General features: G+C 41.1%; 1 protein-coding gene across 3 annotated transcripts in view; it reads left to right on the forward strand.

The window, feature by feature from the left end:
* Positions 1-22,877, forward strand: part of arhgap10 (Rho GTPase activating protein 10) — a 230,487-nt gene that overhangs the window by 162,188 nt on the left and 45,422 nt on the right. For all 3 annotated transcript variants that reach the window (XM_061881211.1, XM_061881214.1, XM_061881213.1), the window contains exons 18-20: positions 4,199-4,358; positions 14,426-14,567; positions 16,647-16,776. In XM_061881211.1, coding sequence (XP_061737195.1) covers positions 4,199-4,358; positions 14,426-14,567; positions 16,647-16,776 — 432 coding nt within the window. The remainder of the gene's footprint in view (positions 1-4,198; positions 4,359-14,425; positions 14,568-16,646; positions 16,777-22,877) is intronic.

A 22,877-nucleotide genomic window follows, 5' to 3' on the forward strand; every position in this document is an offset into this window, starting at 1 on the left:
CATAGTGAAACCCAATATCTAAGTTACATTCAAACCAGTGTGGGTGGCACTGGGAGCAGGTGGGTAAAGTGTCTTGCCCAAGGACACAACGGCAGTGACTAGGATGGCGGAAGCGGGAATCGAACCTGCAACCCTCAAGTTGCTGGCACGGCCACTCTACCAACCGAGCTAAACCGTCCCATATATACATATTTATATACGCATATATATATATATAAATATATATATATATATATATATATATATATATATATATACATATATACATTTGTATATATGTATAATATGTGTATGTATATATATATATACATATATATATATATATGTGTGTGTGTGTGTGTGTGTGTGTGTGTGTGTGTGTGTGTGTGTGTGTGTGTGTGTGTGTGTGTGTGTATGTATATATATATATATATATATATTAGGGGACACTGCCCCAAGTGGAGGAGTTAAAGTACCTAGGAGTCTTGTTCACGAGTGAGGGAAGAGTGGATGGTGAGATCGACAGGCGGATCGGTGCGGCGTCTTCAGTAATGCGGACGTTGTACCGATCCGTTGTGGTGAAGAAGGAGCTGAGCCGGAAGGCAAAGCTCTCAATTTATCGGTCGATCTACGTTCCCATCCTCACCTATGGTCATGAGCTTTGGGTCATGACCGAAAGGATAAGATCACGGGTACAAGCGGCCCAAATGAGTTTCCTCCGCCGTGTGGCGGGTCTCTCCCTTAGAGATAGGGTGAGAAGCTCTGCCATCCGGGCGGAACTCAAAGTAAAGCCGCTGCTCCTTCACATCGAAAGGAGCCAGATGAGGTGGTTCGGGCATCTGGTCAGGATGCCACCCGAACGCCTCCCTAGGTAGGTGTTTAGTGGCTGGGGAAAGGGAAGTCTGGGTTTCCCTGCTTAGGCTGTTGCCCCCGCGACCCGACCTCGGATAAGCGGAAGATGATGGATGGATGGATGGAATATTAGGGGTGTGGGAAAAAAATCGGTTCGAATACGAATCGCGAATCTCACGTGCGATTCAAAATCGATTCTCTCTTTTTTTTTTTTTTAAATCGATTTTTTATTTTTGTATTATTTTTATTTTTTATCAATCCAACAAAACAATACACAGCAATATTTATTTATTTATTTAAAATACCAGAACAATGCAATCCAATTCCAAAAGCAAACACTCAGAACTGCAATAAACAGAGCAATTGAGAGGAGACACAAACACCACACAGAACAAACCAAAAGTAGTGAAACAAAAATGAATATTATCAACAACAGTATCAATATTAGTTATCATTTCAGCATAGCAGTGATTAAAAATCCCTCATTGACATTATCATTAGACATTTATAAAAATAATAATAAAGAACAGTGGCTTACACTTGCATGGCATCTCATAAGCTTGACAACACACTGTGTCCAATGTTTTCACAAAGATAAAATAAGTCATATTTTTGCTTCCTTTAATAGTTCAAACAAATTTACATTATTGCAATCAGTTGATAAAACATTGTCCTTTACAATTATAAAAGCTTTTTTTTTTTAAATCTACTACTCTGCTAGCATGTCAGCAGACTGGGGTAGATCCTGCTGAAATCTATGTATTGAATGAATACACAATCCTTTTGAATCGGAAAAATATTGTTTTTGAATCTTGGGGACATCTCTACGCTGCTGATCCGCCTCCGCTTGGGATGGTTTCCTGTGGACGGGACTCTCGCTGCTGTCTTGGATCCGCTTTGAACTGAACTCTTCGCGGCTGTGTTGGAGCCACTATGGATTGAACTTTCACAGTATCACGTTAGACCCGCTCGACATCCATTGCTTTCGGTCCACTACAAATTGCTCATTTGTAGTGGTCTTTCTTGAACTAGTTGGAAAAAAAAGATGTAAAAATAACTAAAAACGTGTTAAAAAATAAACAAGTGATTCAATTATAAAAACGATTTCTACACATAGAAGTAATCATCAACTTAAAGTGCCCTCTTTTGGGGGGGGGGTTGCCCACATCTGAGGTCCTCTCCAAGGTTTCTCATAGTCAGCATTGTCACTGGCGTCCCACTGGATGTGAATTCTCCCTGCCCACTGGGTGTGAGTTTTCCTTGCCCTTTTGTGGGTTCTTCCGAGGATGTCGTAGTCGTAATGGTTTGTGCAGTCCTTTGAGACATTTGTGATTTAGGGCCGTATAAATAAACATTGATTGATTGATTGAATCTAGAATCGCGTTGAATCGAAAAAAATCGATATATAATCGAATCGCGACCCCAAGAATCGATATTGAATCGAATCGTGGGACACCCAAAGATTCGCAGCCCTAATATATATACATATATATTTATATATGTGTTTATTAATTTATATATATGTATTTATTTTTATGGATGCCTGATATTGATGTGATATGTTGTAATTGTGAGTTAGAAAGCATTTTTGTAAAACCTTGGATTTTGGTGCATGTGAGTTTTTCCTATTAATTTCTGTTATAAAAGGTGAAAGGTATCAATAAATCGTGGCATTGTATCATACATGGATGGGGGGAAAACTGATGATTGGCTTTCGTCTTCACTCTCTTGAGTCTTTGCTCGTCTGCCAAACAGAGTGAGTTTGGGAAGTGTGGTCTCAAGAGGAATTGCTAGCCATTCTTAAACAGATTTGCAATGGACAAAACGATACAGAAAGCAGCACAGCGTGTTAAAAAGGTAATATCGCAAAGTGCAGATGCCAGGTTGTCATCACAGAGCAGGGGTCACCAACACGGTGCCCGCGGGCACCAGGTCGCCCGTAAGGACCAGATGAGTCGCCCGCTGGCCTGTTCTAAAAATAGCTCAAATAGCAGCACTTACCAGTGAGCTGCCTCTATTTTTTAAATTGTATTTATTTACTAGCAAGCTGGTCTCGCTTTGCTCGACATTTTTAATTCTAAGAGAGACAAAACTCAAACAGAATTTGAAAATCCAAGAAAATATTTCAAAGACTTGTTCTTCACTTGTTTAAATAAATTCATTTTTTTACTTTGCTTCTTATAACTTTCAGAAAGACAATTTTAGAGGAAAAATACAACCTTAAAAATTATTTTAGGGTTTTTAAACACATATACCTTTTTACCTTTTAAATTCTTTCCTCTTCTTTCCTGACAATTTATCTCAATGTTCAAGTAAATTTGTTTTATTGTAAAGAATAACAAATACATTTTAATTGAATTCTTCATTTTATCTTCTGTTTTTTTGAAGAAGAATATTTGTGAAATATTTCTTCAAACTTACTATGATTAACATTCAAAACAATTATTCTGGCAAAGCTAGAAAATCTGTAGAATGAAATTTAAATCGAATTTCAAAGTCTTTAGAATTTCTTTTGAAATTTTTGTTCTGGAAAATCTAGAAGAAATAATGATTTGTCTTTGTTAGAAATATAGCTTGGTCCAATTTGTTATATATTCTAACAAAGTGCAGATTGGATTTTAACCTATTTAAAACATGTCATCAAAATTCTAAAATTAATCTTAATCAGGAAAAATTACTAATGATGTTCCATAAATTATTTTTTAAATTTTTTCAAAACGATTCGAATTAGTTAGTTTTTCTGTTCTTTTTTTTTTGGGTTGAATTTTGAATTATCAAGAGTTGAAATTGAAGATAAACTATGTTTCAAAATGTAATTTTTATTTTTTTCGTGTTTTCTTCTCTTTTAAACCGTTCAATTAAGTGTTTTTTTCATCATTTATTTTCTACAAAAAACCTTCCGTAAAAGGAAAAAAATCGTACGACGGAATGACAGACAGAAATACCCCATCCATCCATTTTCTACCGCTTATTCCCTTTTGGGGTCGTGGGGGGCGCTGGCGCCTATCTCAGCTACAATCGGGCGGAAGGCGGGGCACACCCTGGACAAGTCGCCACCTCATCGCAGGGCCAACACAGATAGACAGACAACATTCACACTCACATTCACACACTAGGATAGATTTATTTTATTAAAGGTAAATTGAGCAAATTGGCTATTTCTGGCAATTTATTTAAGTGTGTATCAAACTGGTAGCCCTTGGCATTAATCAGTACCCAAGAAGTAGCTCTTGCTTTCAAAAAGCTTGCTGACCCCTGTCACAAAGCAATGATACAAATTCTATTTTTGGTTCCAATCCTTTTTTTCCCCCCAGTTTTATTGACTTTAACTGTGGTAACCGAGGTCTCCCTCTCCCCCCGCCCACAGCGTGGCTGCCCACAGTAAACACAATCTGATGACCGTGGCCAACTTGGGCGTGGTCTTCGGCCCCACGCTGATGAGGCCGCAGGAGGAGACAGTCGCTGCCATCATGGATCTGAAGTTCCAGAACATCGTGGTGGAGATCCTCATCGAGCACAATGAGAAGGTATAACACACACACACACACACACACACACACTAACACACACACACACTTCCGGCACATCACACGGCTGAATAACTTTGTTGAGCAGGATTGGCACAAAAACTGTAAATATGCTAACAAAGCCAGAATTCGCCAAGTTGTTACCGTATTTCTTTGAATTGCCGCCGGGGTGCTAATTATTTTAAAACCTCTTCTCACTCCGGCACTTACCAAAGGCACGCGGTAAATTTACTCCTGCGGTTAAAGATTTGAGTGTGATGTAAGGATACCATCATGAAAAGCACATTTAATTAAAAAAAAACTTTATTTTGGTCTTACCTTTACTTATAAATGAAGTCCATGCGCAGCTCCTTCTGATCAAAAGCATCGATAACTTGTTTATAGAAGTCTTCCTTATCTTTCTTCAGTTTTAAAAGTCTCTCTGTCTCGATGGAGATCTTCCTTTATTACCTCCTGCTTCCATTGAAAGTCCAGTTTAGAAAACTGTTTTATTTTAGATATGTAATCCTCCATGTTAAAAGTGCAAGCGAGAGGAAAAAATAAACGATTGCTGCTTGTTGTCACTTCTTCTGCAGCCGAGTAGTCGCAAGAAGGATCACTAGCGCCCTCTACCACCAGGAGGCGGGAGTCATTTAATGACTCATATTTGACACACGCAGCTACGGTATATTAATAAAACATAGCTGCTTACTGTTCTTTTTAGCATATTCAATAGCTTGGACCTTAAATCCTACTGAATAGCTCTTAATCTTCTTCCCTTTATGAGATTTCAAATGATTGAAATCAGCCTCCTCCATTTTGAAAATGATGACAGGTGAAGTGTCACTCGTGACGTGACGAGTTTGACCCGGTGGAAATTCTAGGCATATGCTAATTATTTGGAGAAACGAGTTTGACCGGGCGGAAATTCCACAAATGCGCTAATAAAAATAATATTTTGCAAAACAAGTTTGACCCGGCGTTAATCCTGAGCCGGCGGTAATGCTAAGCATGAGCTAATTATTTTGCGAAACGTAATTCTAGGCAGGCATTTTTTTTTTTAAAACATTAAAAAAGTCTTGTCCAGCTGTTGACTGAAATATACTCTTCATGTTTGAATAACTTTCACTGCAAATGAATGTTTATCGGCCTCCTCGACTGCCATCAATCGGTATCGGCCCTGGACGACACATATCGGTCCACCTCTTCTCAGATTGCGTATGAACAACTTTCCCAGCGGCGGTGAATGGATGGATGGACGCACGATGCACACAGCTACCGTATTTCCTTGAATTGCCGCCGGGGCGCTAATTAATTTAAAACCTCTCCTCACTCTGGCGTTTACCAAAGGCATGCGGTAAATTTAGGCCTGTGTTTATAAATTTGAGTGTGATGTAAGAATACCATCATGAAAAGCATATTTAATTAAAAAAACGTTATCATGGTCTTACTTTTACTTATAAATGAAGTCCATGCGCAGCTCCTTCTGATCAAAAGCTTCGATAACTTGTTTATAGAAGTCTTCCTTATCTTTCTTCAGTTTTAAAAGTCTCTCTGTCCCGATGGAGATCTTCCTTTATTACCTCCTGCTTCGATTGAAAGTCCAGTTTAGAAAACTGTTTTATTTTAGATATATAATCCTCCATGTTATGCAAGCGAGAGGAAAAAATAAACGATTGCTGCTTATTGTCACTTCTTCTGCAGCCGAGTAGTCGCAAGAAGGATCACTACCGCCCTCTACCACCAGGATACGGGAGTCATTTAATGTCTCATATTTGACACAAGCAGCTACGGTATATTAATAAAACATAGCTGCTTACTGTTCTTTTTAACATATTCAATAGCTTGGACCTTAAATCCTACTGAATAGCTCTTAATCTTCTTCCCTTTATGAGATTTAAAATGATTGAAATCAGCCTCCTCCATTTTGAAAATGATGAAAGGTGAAGTGTCACTCGTGACGTGACGAGTTTGACCCGGTGGAAATTCTAGCCATATGCTAATTATTTGGAGAAACGAGTTTGACCGGGCGGAAATTCCACAAATGCGCTAATAAAAACAATATTTTGCAAAACAAGTTCGACCCGGCGTTAATCCTGAGCCGGCGGTAATGCTAAGCATGAGCTAATTATTTTGCGAAACGAGTTTCACCCGGCAGTAATTCTAGGCAGGCATTTTTTTTAAAAAAACATTAAAAAAGTATTGTCCAGCTGTTGACTGAAATATACTCTTCATGTTTGAATAACTTTCACTGCAAATGAATGTTTATCGGCCTCCTCGACTGCCATCAATCGGTATCGGCCTTGGACGACACATATCGGTCCACCTCTTCTCAGATTGTGTATGAACAACTTTCCCAGCGGCGGTGAATGGATGGATGGACGCACGATGCACACAGCTACCGTATTTCCTTGAATTGCCGCCGGGGCGCTAATTAATTTAAAACCTCTCCTCACTCTGGCGTTTACCAAAGGCATGCGGTAAATTTAGGCCTGTGTTTATAAATTTGAGTGTGATGTAAGAATACCATCATGAAAAGCATATTTAATTAAAAAAACGTTATCATGGTCTTACTTTTACTTATAAATGAAGTCCATGCGCAACTCCTTCTGATCAAAAGCATCGATAACTTGTTTATAGAAGTCTTCCTTATCTTTCTTCAGTTTTAAAAGTCTCTCTGTCTCGATGGAGATCTTCCTTTATTACCTCCTGCTTCGATTGAAAGTCCAGTTTAGAAAACTGTTTTATTTTAGATATGTAATCCTCCATGTTATGCAAGCGAGAGGAAAAAATAAACGATTGCTGCTTATTGTCACTTCTTCTGCAGCCGAGTAGTCGCAAGAAGGATCACTACCGCCCTCTACCACCAGGATACGGGAGTCATTTAATGTCTCATATTTGACACACGCAGCTACGGTATATTAATAAAACATAGCTGCTTACTGTTCTTTTTAACATATTCAATAGCTTGGACCTTAAATCCTACTGAATAGCTCTTAATCTTCTTCCCTTTATGAGATTTCAAATGATTGAAATCAGCCTCCTCCATTTTGAAAATGATGACAGGTGAAGTGTCACTCGTGACGTGACGAGTTTGACCCGGTGGAAATTCTAGGCATATGCTAATTATTTGGAGAAACGAGTTTGACCGGGCGGAAATTCCACAAATGCGCTAATAAAAATAATATTTTGCAAAACAAGTTTGACCCGGCGTTAATCCTGAGCCGGCGGTAATGCTAAGCATGAGCTAATTATTTTGCGAAACGAGTTTCACCCGGCAGTAATTCTAGGCAGGCATTTTTTTTAAAAAACATTAAAAAAGTCTTGTCCAGCTGTTGACTGAAATATACTCTTCATGTTTAAATAACTTTCACTGCAAATGAATATTTATCGGCCTCCTCGACTGCCATCAATCGGTATCGGCCCTGGACGACACATATCGGTCCACCTCTTCTCAGATTGCGTATGAACAACTTTCCCAGCGGCGGTGAATGGATGGATGGACGCACGATGCACACAGCTACCGTATTTCCTTGAATTGCCGCCGGGGCGCTAATTAATTTAAAACCTCTCCTCACTCTTGCGTTTATCAAAGGCATGCGGTAAATTTAGGCCTGCGTTTATAAATTTGAGTGTGATGTAAGAATACCATCATGAAAAGCATATTTAATAAAAAAAACGTTATCATGGTCTTACTTTTACTTATAAATGAAGTCCATGCGCAGCTCCTTCTGATCAAAAGCATCGATAACTTGTTTATAGAAGTCTTCCTTATCTTTCTTCAGTTTTAAAAGTCTCTCTGTCTATATGGAGATCTTCCTTTATTACCTCCTGCTTCGATTGAAAGTCCAGTTTAGAAAACTGTTTTATTTTAGATATGTAATCCTCCATGTTAAAAAGTGCAAGCGAGAGGGAAAAATAAACAATCGCTGCTCACTCTTGCTGCTTGTTGTCACTTCTTCTGCAGCCGAGTAATCGCAAGAAGGATCACTAGCGCCCTCTACCACCAGGAGGCGGGAGTCATTTAATGACTCATATTTGACACACGCAGCTACGGTATATTAATAAAACATAGCTGCTTACTGTTCTTTTTAGCATATTCAATAGCTTGGACCTTAAATCCTACTGAATAGCTCTTAATCTTCTTCCCTTTATGCCATTTCAAATGATTGAAATCAGCCTCCTCCATTTTGAAAATGATGACAGGTGAAGTGTCACTCGTGACGTGACGAGTTTGACCCGGTGGAAATTCTAGGCATATGCTAATTATTTGGAGAAACGAGTTTGACCGGGCGGAAATTCCACAAATGCGCTAATAAAAACAATATTTTGCAAAACAAGTTTGACCCGGCGGTAATGCTAAGCATGAGCTAATTATTTTGCGAAACGAGTTTCACCCGGCAGTAATTCTAGGCAGGCATTTTTTTTTTAAAAACATTAAAAAAGTCTTGTCCAGCTGTTGACTGAAATATACTCTTCATGTTTGAATAACTTTCACTGCAAATGAATGTTTATCGGCCTCCTCGACTGCCATCAATCGGTATCGGCCCTGGACGACACATATCGGTCCACCTCTTCTCAGATTGCGTATGAACAACTTTCCCAGCGGCGGTGAATGGATGGATGGACGCAGGATGCACACAGCTGGTTAAAATGCGGGGGAGGGCCTCCTGGATGCAGGAGCGTGCTGGAGGTCGGTCAGACAAGTAACTTTCCACACTGCCGAGTCCAACTGGAGACTGCCAATAGCCTCTGATAGCATAGCAGCAGTGTTTTACATTCACCTCCATCTGCAGCCCGCCGTCTCAGCCGTATCACATTTCTCACTTTCTTTTCTCCCGTCTCTGCCTCGCTCCAACAAACTTTCTCTCTCATGCCATCCCTCCTCTGCGTCTGCCTCGCCTGTTCACACCGGCGCTCGCTTCCTCTGCCGCGTTCCCTCACCGAGCCTCCGTCCTCCCTCCTCTCTGTGATCCTCTCCCTCTCCTCGCCGCACCTATTCTCTTTTAACTCCACTTCTGACGCTTTGTATGTAAACACAACTCCGGACAAACCTCCTTGAGTCCAGGACCTGCTCGTTTCATTCCATCAGAGTCCAGTCCAGTTTGTTAAAAAAGGAAAAAATAAATAAATAAATGTGTCCTCCCCCCCCCAAACTAGGTTATCTCTCAGCAGAGAGCCAAGCGGTTCCAAGGCCGAAGCAATCCTTATTTGGATCCGCACCGCACTGTACACATTTATAGATATGTCTGCATGTGCCCGGGATTCATGTTTTATTCACCAAGAGTGTTAGAAAACACACAGAAAAAAAAGATACCTTATCCCGCAATGTTGGCAAAAAACGTGGGGGAATAAAACCTGGGTTCGCATTTTTTGCCGCATTGAAAAATGCTGGAAAAAGTAGAACCTCCGAGTTGCAATATGATAAATTCACCAATCGACCTAAACATTTGGAATGATTTGTTTCCGTTTAACAGACAGAAAAGGATATTATTCTATAACAAAATACAAACCCCGTTTCCATACGAGTTGGGGAATTGTGTTAGATTTAAATATAAATACAAAAAATATAGGAAGAGTGGATGGTGAGGTCGACAGGCGGATCGGTGCGGCGTCTTCAGTAATGCGGACGCTGTATCGATCTGTTGTGGTGAAGAAGGAGCTGAGCCGGAAGGCAAAGCTCTCAATTTACCGGTCGATCTACGTTCCCATCCTCACCTATGGTCATGAGCTTTGGGTCATGACCGAAAGGATAAGATAACGGGTACAAGCGGCCGATATGTGTTTGAGGGTCTCCCTTAGAGATAGGGTGAGAAGCTCTGCCATCCGGGAGGAACTCAAAGTAAAGCTGCTGCTCCTCCACATGGAGAGGAGCCAGATGAGGTGGTTCGGGCATCTGGTCAGGATGCCACCCGAGGGAGGTGTTTAGGGCACGTCCAACCGGTAGGAGGCCACGGGGAAGACCCAGGACACGTTGGGAAGACTATGTCTCCCGGCTGGCCTGGGAACGCCTCGGGATCCCCCGGGAGGAGCTGGACCAAGTGGCTGGGGAGAGGGAAGTCTGGGCTTCCCTGCTTAGGCTGTTGCCCCCGCGACCCGACCTCGGATACGCGGAAGAAGATGGATGGATAAAAAATATAAAATATATATATATATAAAACCAGTCAAACAGTTTAAAAACAACCTTTCTCAAAGTGCAATTGCAAGAAATTTAGGGATTTCAACATCTACGCTCCATGATATCATCAAAAGGTTCAGAGAATCTGGAGAAATCACTCCACGTAAGCAACATGGCCGGAAACCAACATTGAATGACCGAGACCTTCCATCCCTCAGACGGCCCTGTATCAAAAACCGACATCAATCTCTAAAGGATATCACCACATGGGCTCAGGAACACTTCAGAAAACCACTGTCACTAAATACAGTTTGTCGCTACATCTGGAAGTGCAAGTTAAAGCTCTACTATGCAAAGCGAGGGGTTTGTAATACAATTGTGGACAATACTTTTTGATTTCTAAAAAATAATATTCCTTTGTAAAATATTCTGCTTTAATGGCAAAAAAGATGATGTATAAATATTATTGTAACTGATAAAAATACAACTAGAGATGTCCGATAATGGCTTTTTTGCCGATATCCGATGTTCCGATATTGTCCAACTCTTATATTACTGATTCCGATATCAACCCATACGATATATCGTATTTCCTTGAATTGCCGCCTGGGCGCTAATTAATTTGAAACCTCTTCTCACTCCGGCGCTTACCAAAGGCATGCGGTAAAGGCAAGCATGGCTTATAAATTTGAGTGTGATGTAAGGATACCATCATGAAAAGCACATTTAATAAAAAAAAACATTATTATGGTCTTACCTTTACTTATAAATGAAGTCCATGCGCAGCTCCTTCTGATCAAAAGCATCGATAACTTGTTTATAGAAGTCTTCCTTATCTTTCTTCAGTTGTAAAAGTCTCTCTTTCTCGATGGAGATCTTCCTTTATTACCTCCTGCTTCGATTGAAAGTCCAGTTTAGAAAACGTTTTTATTTTAGATATGTAATCCTCCATGTTAAAAGTGCAAGCAAGAGGAAAAAATAAACGATGGCTGCTCACTCTTGCTGCTTGTTGTCACTTTTTCTGCAGCCGAGTAGTCGCAAGAAGGATCACTAGCGCCCTCTACCACCAGGAGGTGGGAGTCATTTAATGACTCATATTTGACACACACAGCTACGGTACATTAATAAAACATAGCTGCTTACTGTTCTTTTTAGCATATTCAATAGCTTGGACCTTAAATCCTACTGAATAGCTCTTAATCTTCTTCCCTTTATGCCATTTCAAATGATTGAAATCATCCTCCTCCATTTTGAAAATGATGACAGGTGAAGTGTCACTCGTGACGTGACGAGTTTGACCCGGTGGTAATACTAAGCATGCGCTAATTATTTTGCGAAGTGAGTTTGACCTGGCAGTAATTCAAGGCAGGCGCATACTATATGCCCGGCGGCAGTTCAGGGAAATACGGTACTCTATAATAAAATAATACAATTGTGGACAATACTTTTGATTTCTAAAAAATAATATTCCTTTGTAAAGTATAAATATTATTTTAAAAGTACAAATATTATTTTAACCGATAAACAATACAACTGGAGATGTCTAATAATGACTTTTTTGCCGATATCCGATGTTCCGATATTGTCCAACTCTTAATTACCGATTCCGATATCAACCGATATGATGAATACCGTATTTTTCGGAGTATAAGTCGCTCCGGAGTATAAGTCGCACCTGCCGAAAATTCATAATAAAGAAGGAAAAAAACATATATGTTAACAATGCAATATTCAGTGTTGACAGCTAGATTTTTTGTGGACATGTTCCATAAATATTGATGTTAAAGATTTCCTTTTTTGTGAAGAAATGTTTAGAATTAAGTTCATGAATCCAGATGGATCTCTATTACCCTATTTTTCGGAGTATAAGTCGCTCCGGAGTATAAGTCGCACCGGCCGAAAATGCATAACAAAGAAGGAAAAAAAAAACATAAGTCGCACTGGAGTATAAGTCGCATTTTTGGGGGGAATTTATTTGATAAAAGCCAACACCAAGAATAGACATTTGAAAGGCAATTAAAAATAAATAAAGAATAGTGAACAACAGGCTGAATAAGTGTAGGTTATATGAGGCATAAATAAGCAACTGCTATGTTAACCTAACATATTATGGTAAGAGTCATTCAAATAACTATAACATATAGAACATGCTATACCTTTACCAAACTATCTCTCACTCTAATCCATAAATCCCGTGAAATCTTATACGTCTAGTCTCTTACGAGAATGAGCTAAGTAATATTATTTGATATTTTACGGTAATGTGTTAATAATTTCACACATAAGTCGCACCCCTGGCCAAACTATGAAAAAAAAACTGCGACTTATAGTCCGAAAAATACGGTAATTGTGTTGTGATGCCCCGCTGGATGCATTAAACAATGTAACAAGGTTCTCCAAAATAAATCAACTCAAATTTATTGAAAAAAATGCCAACATGGCACTGCCATATTTATTATTGAAGTCACAAAGTGCGTTCATTTTTTTTAACATGCCTCAAAACAGCAGCTTGGAATTTGAGACATGCGCTCCCTGAGAGACCATGAAGAGGTTGGAGGGGTGGGTTTTTAGGGTATAGCGGCGGGTGTATATTGTAGCGTCCCGGAAGAGTTTGTGCTGCAAGGCGTTCTGGGTATTTGTTCTGTTGTGTTTATGTTGCGTTACGGTGCGGATGTTCTCCCGAAATGTGTTTGTCCTTCTTGTTTGGTGTGGGTTGACAGTGTGGCGCATATTTGTAACAGTGTTAAAGTTGTTTATACGGCCACCCTCAGTGTGACCTGTATGGCTGTTGACCAAATATGCATTGCATTCACTTGTGTGTGTGTGAAAAGCTGTAGATATTGTGTGATTGGGCCGGCACGCAAAGGCAGTGCCTTTAAGGTTTATTGGCGCTTTGTAGTTCTCCCTACGTCCATGTACACAGCAGCGTTTTAAAAGTCATACATTTTACTTTTTGAAACTGATACTGATCATTTCTGATATTACATATTAAAGTGTTTATCGTCTGATAATCTCGTCAGTTTGATATTATCGGACATCTCTTGTGTGTGTGTGTGTGTGTGTGTGTGCGTGTGTGTGTGCGTGTGCGTGCGTGTGTGTGCGCGCGCGCGTATGTGTGCGTCATTCATACATACATATATATATATATATATATAAACATATATGTATGTATGTGTATATATATGTATGTCCATCCATCCATTTTCTACCGCTTATTCCCTTTTGGGGTCGCGGGGGGCGCTGGCGCCTATCTCAGCCACAATCGGGCGGAAGGCGGGGTACACCCTGGACAAGTCGCCACCTCATCGCAGGGCCAATGTGTATATATATATTTTTATATATATATATATATATATATATATGTATGTGTGTATATATATGTATGTATGTGTGTATATATATATATGTATGTATGTGTGTATATATATGTATTTATGTGTGTATATATATGTATGTATGTGTGTATATATATATGTATGTGTATATATGTATATATGTATGTATGTGTGTATATATATATATATATATATATATGTATGTATGTATGTGTATATATAAATATATATATATGTATGAATGTATATGCATATATATGTATGTATGTATATATATGTATGTATATATATGTATATATGTATGTATATATATGTATGTATGTATATGTGTATGTATGCATATTAATATGTATGTATATATATATATGTATGTATGTATATTAATATGTATGTATATGTATGTATGTATATGTATGCATATATATATATATATATAAAAAAAATATATATATCTATATATATACATACATAAACTTTTGAATTTTTATTTTTATTTTTGTATATTAATAATCAATATATTTTTGGGTTAAATAAGAATTGCAATTGGGATGTTAATCGATCTTTTTTGTGCACCCCTACTCTAGATCCACTTGGGTTTACCATCACCGCAGTCTTACTTGCAATGTGTGTTTCAGATCTTTTCAGACGCTCCCGAGTCCTGCCCCCTTTCAACCACCGCCCCAGTCCTCTGCGCTCCCACCAGGCAGTCCAAGAAGATGAATAGGCAGAACCGTCCCCTGGCTGTCTACAATCCACAAGCCCTGGACATTCAGACCGGTACGCCAAATGTTTGCGTTCTGTTCCTAATTCCAATCCGTATACCTGATCACGTTGCACAAGGTGGGAATTATTAGCATTCAGTATGACTCAAGGTCAATGATAAATACGGTTAGGATGGAGATAAACCGCAGTAATCAGTAAGACCGCACCATTGATTTATAGCATTTGGCCCAGGACATTTTAGTGGTTTTGCATCTGGAAGTAGTCATTTTTTGGGCATGAGGGCAAACCATATAATACCTCTTTAAAAAAATAACACTGTGCCAAGACAACAAACAGTGGTATGTTATAGGTTTTCCCCTTGTCCGAAGGCACCAGAAGATTTAAAGGGAAGGTGCAGCAGCTTGAGAAAAAGACTACCTTTTTTTTTTTAAGTTGCTAATGCTCATTTCAGCGATATCAAAGGCAAAATACAAACCCCGTTACCATTTGAGTTGGGAAATTGTGTTAGATGTAAATATAAACAGAATACAATGATTTGCAAATCCTTTTCAACCCATATTCAGTTGAATATGCTACAAAGACAACATATTTGATGGTCAAACTCATAAACTTAATTTTTTTTTTTGCAAATAATAATTAACTTAGAATTTCATGGCTGCAACACGTGCCAAAGTAGTTGGGAAAGGGCATGTTCACCACTGTGTTACATCACCTTTTCTTTTAACAACACTCAATAAACGTTTGGGAACTGAGGAAACTAATTGTTGAAGCTTTGAAAGTGGAATTCTTTCCCATTCTTGTTTTATGTAGAGCTTCAGATGTTCAACAGTCCGGGGTCTCCGCTGTCGTATTTTACGCTTCATAATTCGCCACACATTTTCCATGGGAGACAGGTCTGGACTGCAGGCGGGCCAGGAAAGTACCCGCATTCTTTTTTTATTCAGCCACGCTGTTGTAACACATACTGAATGTGGCTTGGCATTGTCTTGCTGAAATAAGCAGGGGCGTCCATGAAAAAGACGGCGCTTAGATGGCAGCATATGTTGTTCCAAAAGCTGTATGTACCTTTCAGCATTAATGGTGCCTTCACAGATGTGTAAGTTACCCATGCCTTGGGCACTAATGCACCCCCATACCATCACAGATGCTGGCTTTTCAACTTTGCGTCGATAACAGTCTGGATGGTTCGCTTCCCCTTTGGTCCGAATGACACGATGTCGACTATTTCCAAAAACAATTTGAAATGTGGACTCGTCAGACCACAGAACACTTTTCACTTTGCATCAGTCCTTCTTAGATGAGCTCGGGCCCAGAGAAGCTGGCTGCGTTTCTGGATGTTGTTGAGAAATGGCTTTCGCTTTGCATAGTAGAGCTTTAACTTGCACTTACAGATGTAGCGACCAACTGTATTTAGTGACAGTGGTTTTCTGAAGTATTCCTGAGCCCATGTGGTGATATCCTTTAGAGATTGATTTCGGTTTTTTGATACAGTGCCGTCTGAGGGATCGAAGGTCACGATCATTCAATGTTGGTTTCCGGCCATGCCGCTTACGTGGAGTGATTTCTCCAGATTCTCTGAACCTTTTGATAATAATATGATGTTGAAATCCCTAAATTTCTTGCAATTGCACTTTGAGAAAGGTTGTTCTTAAACTGTTTGACTATTTGCTCACGCAGTTGTGGACAAAGGGGTGTACCTCGCCCCATCCTTTCTTGTGAAAGACTGAGCATTTTTTGAGTAGCTGTTTTTATAGCCAATCATGGCACCCACCTGTTCCCAATTAGCCTGCACACCTGTGGGATGTTCCAAATAAGTGTTTGATGAGCATTCCTCAACTTTATCAGTATTTATTGCCACCTTTCCCAACTTCTTGGTCACGTGTTGCTGGCATCAAATTCTTAAGTTAATGATTATTTGCACACAAAAAAAATGTTTATGAGTTTGAACATCAAATATGTTGTCTTTGTAGCATATTCTACTGAATATGGCTTGAAAAGGATTTGCAAATAATTGTATTCTGTTTATATTTACATCTAACACAATTTCCCAACTCCTATGGAAACGGGGTTTGTACTTGATGAAGCTGTCATTAATAATGAAGTCATTTCTCTCCTCCCTCCTACTGTTGTCAGTGTGCGACCTCGCCAACGACCAAACATCAATGGGCAGCAATGAGTCCGTGTCGTCCCAGTCTTCAACCGCCTCGGTGCCGGAGACGCCGTCCGACAAGGGCGACCACGCCTCCTCAGGCACCAACTCCAGGTCAGTGAGCCCCCACCCACCCAACCACCTGCGTCCGCCGCCACAGCCCAACTTGTGTAGAATGCTGATGAATTGTATCTTCACGCTTCATATCCTTCTTGTGCTGTGTCATGTCTGCCAGTTCACCTTGAAATCTTTACTCATTCGCCCTCACCGACTCCCGTTAGGGATAGATAATGGGCTTCCTCTTCCCCTTTCACCCCCCCTCTGCCTCGCAAAAATACGCAATAGTCCGCTTCCTGTGAAGCCTCGCCGAGTTTCAGAAAATATTAAGCGGTGCTATTACTATTGGCATGAATGCAGATTATTATTATTGAGGACGCCAAATGCTTCAAACCGCAGTCTCTCCAATAGTTTCCAGGTGGGTGGTCTACAAAAGCAAATACATGCAGCAGTCTGTGATTGAGATCAACTGTCCATCCATCCATCTTCTTCCGCTTGTCCGAGGTCGGGTCGCGGGGGGAGCAGCCTAAGCAGGGAAACCCAGACTTCCCTATCTCCAGCCACTTCGTCTAGCTCTTCCCGGGGGATCCCGAGGCGTTCCCAGGCCAGCCGGGAGACATAGTCTTCCCAACGTGTCCTGGGTCTTCCCCGTGGCCTCTTACCGGTCGGACGTGCCCGAAACACCTCCCTCTGGAGGCGAACGGTTGGCATCCTGAGCAGATGCCCGAGCCACCTCGTCTGGCTCCTCTCCATGTGGAGGAGCAGCGGCTTTATTTTGAGCTCCTCCCGGATGACAGAGCTTCTCACCCTATCTCTAAGAGTGGAGGAAAATCATTTTGGCCGCTTGTACCCGTGATCTTGTCCTTTCCGTCACAACCCAAAGCTCATGACCATAGGTGAGGATGGGAACGTACATCGACCAGTAAATTGAGAGCTTTGCCTTCCGGCTCAGCTCCTTCTTCACCACAACGGATCGATACAGCGTCCGCATTACTGAAGACGCCGCACCGATCCGCCTGTCGACCTCACCATCCACTCTTCCCCCACTCGTGAACAAGACTCCGAGGTACTTGAACTCCTCCACTTGGGGCAGGGTCTCCTCCCCAACCCGGAGATGGCAATCCACCCTTGCCCCCGGTGCCGCTCACACTGGTGAATGAATGATGAATGAATGATAGGTGGTGGTCGGAGGGGCCGTAGGCGCAAACTGGCAGCCACGCTTCCGTCAGTCTACCCCAGGGCAGCTGTGGCTACAGATGTAGCTTACCAACACCAGGTGTGAATGAATGATGGGTTCCCACTTCACTGTGAGCGCTTTGAGTATCTAACAATAGAAAAGCGCGATATAAATCTAATCCATCATTATTATTATTAATATTATATGACCAAGGGTGAGGATGGGAACGTAGATCGACCGGTAAATTGAGAGCTTTGCCTTCCGGCTCAGCTCCTTCTTCATCACAACGGATCGATACAGCGTCCGCATTACTGAAGACGCCGCACCGATCCGCCTGTCGATCTCACCATCCACTCTTCCCTCACTCGTGAACAAGACTCCGAGGTACTTTAACTCCTCCACTTGGGGCAGGGTCTCCTCCCCAACCCGGAGATGGCACTCCACCCTTATCCGGGCGAGAACCATGGACTCGGACTTGGAGGTGCTGATTCTCTTCCCGTTCCATTCACACTCTGCTGCGAACCGATCCAGTGAGAGCTGAAGATCCTGGCCAGATGAAACCATCAGGACCATATCATCTGCAAAAAGCAAAGACCTAATCCTACAGCCACCAAACCAGATCCCCTCAACGCCTTGACTGTGCCTAGAAATTCTGTCCATAAAAGTTATGAACAGAGTCGGTGACAAAGGGCAGCCTTGACGGAGTCCAACCCTCACTGGAAACGTGTCCGACTTACTGCCGGCAATGCGGACCAAGCTCTGGCACTGATATCATACAGGGACCGGACCGCCACAATAAGACAGTCCGATACCCCATACTCTCTGAGCACTCCCCACAGGACTTACCGGGGCACACGGTCCAATGCCTTCTCCAAGTCCACAAAGCACGTGTAGACTGGTTGGGCAAACTCCCATGCACCCTCAAGGACCCTGCCTTCTTGGTTGACAAGAACCGATACTTTTTTTTTAAGGGCCGATACCGATTATTGGTGGTCAAGGAGGCCAATAACCAAAATTTGGATCTGGTATTCATTTGCAGTAAAAGTTATTTATACATTAATAGTTTATGTCGGTAAACGGCTGCACAAGGCTTTAAGTTGTTTTTCTTACTTTTTATGTAACGGTGAACCAGCAGCAACATAATTCTTTATCAATCAATGTTTATTTATATAGCCCTAAATCACAAGTGTCTCAAAGGGCTGCACGAACCACAATGACATCCTCTGTTCAGAGCCCACATACTTTATGTAGCACTAATGTGGTTAATTTAGCATTAAAACACTACGGCAGATTCCATCAATCAATAAATCAAAGTTTATTTATATAGCCCTTAATCACAAGTGTCTTAAAGGGCCGCACAAGCCACTGCTTGGCACTCAGCATCAAGGGTTGGAATTGGGGGTTAAATCAACAAAAATGATTCCTGCCCACTGCTCCCCTCACCTCCAAGGGTAATGGGTCAAATGTAGAGAATACTTTTGCCACACCTAGAGTGTGTGAGACAATCATTGGTACTTTAACTTATGAACACCCTTTTGTCAGATCCCACATTGGGGCAAGAAAAGACTCAACTCAATGGGAACAACGAGAAACCTCGGAGGGGACAGTAGTTGTGGGGACAAGGATTAGATCTGTTGTATTACCGTTGCGATGCCTGTGTTCATATATTATTTGTGTAAGACCACAGCTATCACGCACAAAGGGTCTGATGGGGTATTCATATGGTTATTAAAATCCCCCATTATAATTATATTATCTGCGTGCGTCACTGGATCAGCGACAAAATGAAAATTCACTGATAAAGTGAGAATAAGGCCAAGGGGTGCGGTAGATAACAGCCAGGTAGAGAGGCAGCGGTGTGACAGACCTCATAGTAAGCACCTCAAATGATTTATATTTATTACTTAGGTTAAGGGGAAGGTTAAGGTTGTCATTGTATATTAGTGTAACACCTCCACCCATTTTAAGGGGACGGGCAATATGGTTGGGAGGGAATGCCTCGTTAAGCTGGAAAAATTCATCTGGCAGAGACCAATGACGTTTAAATTGTTGTTTCTAATAACCTCATTAACTAATAACTTTTTGGGAGACAATGATCTGATGTTGAAAGAGCCCATATTATAGGTAGTGGGTTGTTTTGAAGATTTTTGGTTCCTGTTATTAACTTTTTTGTTAACTATGATTTCACAAACACCTTTTATTAAGTGTGTCTTGGAGGAGCATCAACATTGGCATTTCAAAATACCGTATTTCCTTGAATTGCCGCTAATTGTCTCACTCCAGCGCTTACCAAAGGCATGCGGTAAAGGCAAGCATGCGCTAATTATTTTAAAACCTTTTCTCACTCTGGCACTTACCAAAGGCATGCGGTAAATTTAGGCCTGCGCTTATAAATTTGAGTGTGATGTAAGGATACCATCATGAAAAGCACATTTAATAAAAAACTTTATTATGGTCTTACCTTTACTTATAAATGAAGTCCATGCGCAGCTCCTTCTGATCAAAAGCATCGATAACTTGTTTATAGAAGTCTTCCTTATCTTTCTTCAGTTTTAAAAGTCTCTCTGTCTCGATGGAGATCTTCCTTTATTACCTCCTGCTTCGAATGAAAGTCCAGTTTAGAAAACTGTTTTATTTTAGATATGTAATCCTCCATGTTGAAAGTGCAAGCGAGAGGAAAAAATAAACGATGGCTGCTCACTCTTGCTGCTTGTTGTCACTTCTTCTGCAGCCGAGTAGTCGCAAGAAGGTACACTAGCGCCCTCTACCACCAGGAGGCGGGAGTCATTTAATGACTCATATTTGACACACGCAGCTACGGTATATTAATAAAACGTAGCTGCTTACTGTTCTTTTTAGCATATTCAATAGCTTGGACCTTAAATCCTACTGAATAGCTCTTAATCTTCTTCCCTTTATGCGATTTCAAATGATTGAAATCAGCCTCCTCCATTTTGAAAATGATGACAGGTGAAGTGTCACTCGTGACGTGACGAGTTTGACCCGGTGGAAATTCTAGACATGCGCTAATAAAAGTAATATTTTGCGAATCGAGTTTGACCCGGCAGTAATTCTAGGCAGGCGCATACTACCCGGCGGCAATTCAAGGAAATACAGTATGGGACATCCAATACACATCACAATAACTCGCCATCTACTCAATTTTCTACAGTTTTATATCAGTTCAGGGATCTCATTGTATCCTCCTGAGAACCAGCACCCTCTGCGATGGACCAGGCTATTTTTTTCCCCCCAAACATAAAAAAGGATTTGCCCAAAAACAAATGTTAACTGCAGAGGACTAGTTCTTAGGAGAATATGCCAGCTGGCGTGCTTTCCAACATAGGTGACGTGGTGCTGGAGGATGGAAAGAGCAAAACCCAAGAGGAGGGTCTTAAATCTCGGCTCTTATTTGCCCGGGAGACAGGTGGCCGCATGTTGTCTGTGTAAATCGTGTTGACATTGGGGAAGATATTCATCTTGTTTACCACACCCTTTCTCCTAGCCACAGCCCCTGTCCCTTTATGAAGACTTCCGCCGTATGTCACCGGGTGTCACCCCGGCTTTGTTCACTCGTAAATTGCAGCGTGTGCGAGACGGCGGAGATCTGTTAGCGTGAGTGAGGAGTGGAAGCTTCAGCTTCTGTCTGAGCCGAAAGGGGCTCTCCGGTACATCATCAATCAATCAATCAATGTTTACTTATATAGCCCTAAATCACTAGTGTCTCAAAGGGCTTCACAAACCACTACGACATCCTCGGTAGGCCCACATAAGGGCAAGGAAAACTCACACCCAGTAGGACATCGGTGACAATAATGACCCAGTGGGACGTCGGTGACAATGATGACTATGAGAACCTTGGAGAGGAGGAAAGCAATGGATGTCGAGCGGGTCTAACATGATACTGTGAAAGTTCAATCCACAATGGATCCAACACAGTCGCGAGAGTCCAGTCCAAAGCAGATCCAACACAGCAGCGAGAGTCCCGTTCACAGCGGAGCCAGCAGGAAACCATCCCAAGCGGAGGCGGATCAGCAGCGCAGAGATGTCCCCAGCCGATACACAGGCAAGCAGTACATGGCCACCGGATCGGATAGGACCCCCTCCACAAGGGAGAGTGGGACATAGAAGAAAAAGAAAAGAAACGGCAGATCAACTGGTCTAAAAAGGGAGTCTATTTAAAGGCTAGAGTATACAAATGAGTTTTAAGGTGAGACTTAAATGCTTCTACTGAGGTGGCATCTCGAACTGTTACCGGGAGGGCATTCCAGAGTACTGGAGCCCGAACGGAAAACGCTCTATAGCCCGCAGACTTTTTTTGGGGCTTTGGGAATCACTAACAAGCCGGAGTCCTTTGAACGCAGATTTCTTGCCGGGACATATGGTACAATACAATCGGCAATATAGGATGGAGCTAGACCGTGTAGTATTTTATACGTAAGTAGTAAAACCTTAAAGTCACATCTTAAGTGCACAGGAAGCCAGTGCAGGTGAGCCAGTATAGGTATATATGTATGTATATATGTATGTATATAAAGGTATATACAGTATAGGTATATATGTATGTATATATGTATATAAAGGTATATACAGTATAGGTATATATGTATGTATATATGTATATAAAGGTATATACAGTATAGGTATATATGTATGTATATATGTATATAAAGGTATATACAGTATAGGTATAAATGTATGTATATATGTATATAAAGGTATATACAGTATAGGTATAAATGTATGTATATATGTATATAAAGGTATATACAGTACAGGCGTAATGTGATCAAACTTTCTTGTTCTTGTCAAAAGTCTAGCAGCCGCATTTTGTACCAACTGTAATCTTTTAATGCTAGACATGGGGAGACCCCAAAATAATACGTTACAGTAATCGAGGCGAGACGTAACAAACGCATGGATAATGATCTCAGCGTCTTTAGTGGACATCCGGTCGAATGTTTTATCCACATAAAGGATA

The sequence above is a fragment of the Nerophis ophidion genome, linkage group LG20 (assembly GCF_033978795.1).
Source record: "Nerophis ophidion isolate RoL-2023_Sa linkage group LG20, RoL_Noph_v1.0, whole genome shotgun sequence".
Classification (NCBI taxonomy): Eukaryota; Metazoa; Chordata; class Actinopteri; order Syngnathiformes; family Syngnathidae; genus Nerophis; species Nerophis ophidion.